This window comes from Pecten maximus, chromosome 17 (genome assembly GCF_902652985.1).
Source record: "Pecten maximus chromosome 17, xPecMax1.1, whole genome shotgun sequence".
Taxonomy (NCBI): Eukaryota; Metazoa; Mollusca; class Bivalvia; order Pectinida; family Pectinidae; genus Pecten; species Pecten maximus.
The window spans coordinates 25,617,815-25,623,814 of record NC_047031.1 but is presented as its reverse complement, the minus strand read 5'-3'; the positions used below and the strand labels follow the sequence as shown (position 1 = coordinate 25,623,814).

Below are 6,000 nucleotides of genomic sequence, written 5' to 3'. Positions count from 1 at the left end.
CATAAACCATTCAAGTTCAAGGATGGAGATAAAATAAGGTTGTCTCCTTTGAGAAACCTGTTCACACGTAAATACGACGATAAATGACAGGAGAGATATTTAACATTTCTCAGAAGATACTACGAGGAGGCTTACAAGTCTACAGAGTCAAAGACTATGATGGAGACGAGATAAAAGGAGCCTTTTACCAGTCGGAACTACAGAAAATAGATGTTAGGGATGATGATATGTGGAAGGTGGAAGAAATATTGAAAACCAGAGGAAAGGTCCTAACAAACAATACCATGTAAAATGGCCTCATTGGTCGAAGAAATTCAATTCCTGTATACTCGCATCAGTTGTAACCGATTTCTAGGGGAGTAAACTATCCTAGAAAGGTCTAATATCAAAACCCCTTGTTATGGGAAAGAGCGTACATATACACAGCTCTCTCAAGTACTATAACGGGTGATAGATGACTCTCATTTAGTTGTAAATATGTATGTGTCCATGATAGAGTAGGTTGTATTTGTAAGAATGAATGTTCGATGGCTCTCCGACCTTCATTTATTCATCGCGACGGGGAAAATAAAATCTTAGAATTTAATTGTATTGTTTTTCATAAATATATCTATACGTACAGCTATTCTCTGTTTGGAAGGATAACTGAAGGATTTGTTCAAGGAGACCGGAAGTATAGCAACACGTTTGGAAGGATATCCTGGAGTATACCTTTTCCCTATGTTATATGAACGGGGAATTTTGACCGTAGGCCAGTAGTTTTTCTCTGGGTACTCAGGCTTGCCTCTGCCTCCAATACCAGACATATCCTTAAATTACCCAGGCTGTTAAGAGGCGTTAACAAAATAAACCCCAAAAAAATAAACCAGCTGCCATGAGTGGATAGATGGTGTTTCTATTACATTTGATCCTTTCATCGACATTTTTCTGATTAGTCTTTAAACGTGTTATGCCCACGTGCACTGTTTCAGAAGTTGGTGTAATTTTGGATTATCCAATGTTTATAGATGTTTCCTGGTTTTACTATTTCCGTATACGATCATATCTGATTTTAAGGGATTGATTGTGACACGGCCATGTTTGGTGTTGTAGTCAACTAGCTCTAACATTGCTTGTGGGTACCCATGGCTGTGCTTGTTATGCTGTTTAGTATGGTGTTATTATAGACCTTACTTGAGAGCTTGGCTCCTTGCTTGGTTCCCTGTTTGAGGTGTACATCATTTGAGAGATTGTTTTCCCAGTTTACTTTGATTTTGGGGTTCTTGAGCATGTTCCGTTTTTTTTTTTTTTTTTTTTTTTTATTATTTTTATATGTTTATATTTTTTAATAGTCATGAACACCGAGGGGTTTCATGTTAACCGAATCTTAATCTAGCCCGATGTGCTTCCCCTATGCCTGCCTGTGTTGATTTTTTTTTTTTTTGATTTGTTGTTGTTGTTTTGTTTTGTTTCGGTTTTTTTCTTCTTGTCCTGCAAATTTCTAGTTACTGTTCTTAAATGTTGAATTGTTGTTTTTATATCATGCTGTATTAAGCATATATTCTGTCAAATTTTAGTTTTTGCCATAATTAGGATATAAATGTACATTAGACTTAGCTGCGTGAGCTTAATTTTTGCCATGGCTTTTAATCATGTGTGGTATTTTTAACATTGATCTAGCCGCAATGTATCTGTACGTCATTTGTCACATTTTGTTTTCCTTAATTGTATTCAATACGGTTATATGGTCCTAAGAAAAGGCCTATTGAGCTTAAGTTGGATTGTTACCAACACGACTTTAGATAAAAAAATTCCTGTATTCTGTATATTGCCCTGGATACATGTAGGCCTATATGCGGCATTAAATAAAGTTTGTTAACTCTTGAATATCTTTCCACCTTTTCACACTGTGATTTCATGTCACGGAAAATGTATTTTAAAAAATCAAAGTATTTGTGTGTGTTAAATTGATTCAAGAAAATTAATCTTTGATGGTAATTCAATACAGTACAGAAATGTATAGTGATAATAAAGTATTAGTTCAAAACCAGGTTATAAACAAAATAGTTTTTGCCAAATATAGTTCCTACTGTACAATGTAAGTCTGGACACGATTGCGTACATTTTGGTTCAGGTAGGAATATGCGTGTGTTAAGTACAATTTAACCGTGTACTACGTCATCAATTATTGTACACACATACACATGTACAGTCCGGTTTCTGTCTGCCAACTAGGCTAACAAACACGGAATGAGCTATCCTAAAGGTGGAACTGTCTGTAAAGTTTAAATTGCGACCACACAAGACGCTAATTGTGATTCCAACTCATCATTTGCAAAGCATATGCATGAAATTCGGCCTCTGTCGCATGTCAATGCGTAAATAGCCACCATTGCAGTGTCAACGATGAAGAAATATGTTGCGATATGGGGAGGGATGTTTTTTATCGTCGCCAGTGTGTCTCTGTATCTGATGATGGAGGCAGTATCTACTGGTACACGATCACCAGACATGCTTCAATCTGTAAGTTATCACATTCAGATCAATTACATGCTGAATTATCAATAACATACGGACTACGTAATTTGCAAAGGTCGGTATATATCCTCTGGGGGGATCGGTCCTGACCTACACCAGACATGGTGTCAGGGCCAAAGGAAACTCGGGTTAAGGTTACTTGTTGACATGAGTGAATTTTCATTTAATATGGCGAATACGAAGGAATTTTATTATTTTATAACAATCAAATGTTTTATTTGTTAATTTCAAAAGTAGATGTTTAAAGAAGTATCTGATTTTTATGAAATAATTTATCATCTAAGTCAACACATACTTGATGAAAAATCAAACTCCCCAGTGTCTACAAGTATCTGCATGTGTCCATAGAACGATTATTCATACCCTCAATGCTGCACTGCTCTCCAGCAGGATATGAAATCCCTCTCATTGACGACAGTGTAGCAAGTCCTGATGTGATTCATATCGGGCAGTATTAAGCTATGATTATAATTTACTCGGATAAAAAACACTGTAATTATAAATTGATGATTCTTGTACCTGTTATCAATATTCAATCCACAAACCTGCACATTACGTAGTCATTTCTTTGACAATAAATGGTAAAATCCAAAACAAGCAAGACACGCAGAGAAATCAGTTCAAACATATCGCCATCTTTGATACAAGTGTAAAGGTCGATTTCCCTTTTTCCTATTTTCCATTCAAAATAAATAGATGCTAATGACATTTCCCGTACGATTTCAATATACAAACATATTCAGAGTTTTATACCTTGGTGAGCAAGGTCAAACATTCTAAAATTGAATAATTGCACAAAGTAAGATGAGCTTTCTTCACAAGACTTACAATAAACTGGTTAAATACCTCTGATAATAGTTTTTTTTATCATAGTAGCTTCATCCATATATAGTCATGGATATCATACTTTTGATCAGCATCCTCGCGAGAGTTCTCAGAGCAGTATCATGGCATATTACTAAGACAACTATTGGGATATGCAAATCAAAGATTTCCAGATGAGATGGTAGGCTAATATACATTGCTCAATTGCATTAGAAATGTTAAGTTATTATCAAATATTACAGCAAAGTTACACGGACATCTGCTATTTGTAGCATTTTCGAGGTTCATTGTTTTGCAACACTACCGTCAACAGAGAAGGGAATCGTAGCATCTTTCAGAATTTGTCCGACCGTGGTCCAGAGCTACGTATACATTATCACAGCTATTGTGTCCACCAAAGGCCCTTGCATAGAAAATATGAATTTTGTGAATTTTTTATATGGCAGTGGTATTGTGTACTGTGGAAACTACAAGGTTGGTAACTCCACCAAGTGCAAAATGGCACCCTACCTCACTTCAATCAGCTAAAACACACATTTATTCACTCGGACTGCATACAACCATCATCAAGAAATATTCATCTTTAACTTACCATGCATATGTCACTCAACACAATTTTTTTACATCCAAAACACAATAATCTGTGAAAACGTCGCAAGAAGTCCTCCTTTAGAACACCATTTTGCAAACTGCTCCCTCAGCCATTACAGATAGATTCCTCATTTACATACGGGGCTGAAAGGTTTTGCAGGTATCAATGTATACAATCGGCTGTCACAAGGTGCTTTTTGGGGGGTCACATAATTAAAACACACTAAAATGTCTTAACTCCAGAATTAAAACTATGATCACAGATTATCAAATGATTCTCATAGTCATTATACAGCCATTAGAAATATGAAATTAAACCATTGGTGTTTTCCTTACTCAGCATGAAGTTGATACCAAAATCAAGCGAATCCAGTCACAAATTCAACATAACCAAGACACTATCAGAGACATCAAAGACCTAGTTGGACAGCTTTCTAAAGATGGGGACAAAAATACCCTGGAAAAACTACAGAAAGTTCTGTCTGAGGTCGACCTGGATGTGAAAGCAGTGGACTTACCAAAAACAAAAGATGGAGCCAAAAGTTGGCTACAAGGTTTAATTGGAGATGATGGTTCCAAGAAAGAGACTGTTTATCAGCAACCAAGAGGGGAGGTAACTGTGTCGGGAGAAGTATGTAGCCTGGCAGATGCACCAAATGTAGAGTCCGATGTGAAGGTGAGTTGAATGTAGTAAAGATTGTTTGATATTATGTTATATTGACAAAATACAGGAGACAGTGAGATGTTAGGCCTAAAGTAATATGTTTGTTTCATCTGCAGTGTCAGGAAAAACAAGTTAGGTTATTTAAAAGAAAAGATTTTTTGATAGGACTGATCATTACTTGATATTGCATTTTTAAGAAAAAGGTTAAGAACAGTCCCTCTGGGAACTTGTATATTTGTTTTCTAATTAGGATTAATTGAGAAAGCATCTTGACCTGAATAGTCTTTCCTTGAAAATGCCCCAAACATATTTCAGAATAGCAAAATATAAAATAAGTCGGTACATGGGAAAAAAACTTTACTGGATTTCATGTTTTTGCATAAGAATAATATGAATTTTTAAGATTTTAGAAATGTTATGACTTCTTATGGCAAAATAAACCAACATAAAGGATTGAAAAGAAAGGCAGAAAAACACTGAAGTCTTAACAATGTAAGAACAGTCATGTAAGAAGGAACACAGGCATATTTTATTTCTATACAAAAAGACAGTATTGTTAAAAACTATAGAAGACTTTAGAGCATGATTAATTTCTACAGACATTAAAACTGATGGACCTGTTGCCGTTTGATAATCCGGATGGTGGAGTCTGGAAACAGGGTTGGCCCATCACCTACCCAGCAAATAAGTGGAGTGGGGAAAAGAAGTTACATGTGTTTGTGGTCCCTCACTCTCACAACGATCCAGGTAAGTACAGAGACAGGAAGTCTTATGTGTGGTGACAGGAAGTCTTATGTTTAGGTGACAGGAAGTCTTATGTGTGGTGACAGGAAGTCTTATGTGTGGTGACAGGAAGTCTTATGTTTGGTGACAGGAAGTCTTATGTTTGGTGACAGGAAGTCTTATGTTTAGGTGACAGGAAGTCTTATGTGTGGTTACAGGAAGTCTTATGTGTGGTGACAGGAAGTCTTATGTGTGGTGACAGGAAGTCTTATGTTTGGTTACAGGAAGTCTTATGTTTAGGTGTCAGGAAGTCTTATGTTTGGTTACAGGAAGTCTTATGTTTAGGTGACAGGAAGTCTTATGTGTGGTGACAGGAAGTCTTATGTTTAGGTGACAGGAAGTCTTATGTGTGGTGACAGGAAGTCTTATGTTTGGTGACAGGAAGTCTTATGTGTGATGACAGGAAGTCTTATGTTTGGTTACAGGAAGTCTTATGTGTGGTGACAGGTAGTCTTATGTTTGGTGACAGGAAGTCTTATGTGTGATGACAGGAAGTCTTATGTTTGGTTACAGGAAGTCTTATGATGTTTGGTGACAGGAAGTCTTATGTGTGGTGACAGGAAGTCTTATGTGTGGTTACAGGAAGTCTTATGTTTGGTTACAGGAAGTCTTATGTGTGA

At 36.4% G+C, this 6,000-nt stretch overlaps 1 protein-coding gene across 1 annotated transcript in view; it reads left to right on the top strand.

The window, feature by feature from the left end:
• Positions 1-2,202: 2,202 nt before the first annotated feature.
• Positions 2,203-6,000, top strand: part of LOC117314924 (alpha-mannosidase 2x-like) — a 54,751-nt gene continuing 50,953 nt past the window's right edge. Inside the window, exons 1-3 of the mRNA XM_033869023.1 lie at positions 2,203-2,502; positions 4,274-4,609; positions 5,197-5,344. Of these exons, the coding sequence (XP_033724914.1) occupies positions 2,386-2,502; positions 4,274-4,609; positions 5,197-5,344 (601 nt within the window). The 5' untranslated portion in view covers positions 2,203-2,385. The remainder of the gene's footprint in view (positions 2,503-4,273; positions 4,610-5,196; positions 5,345-6,000) is intronic.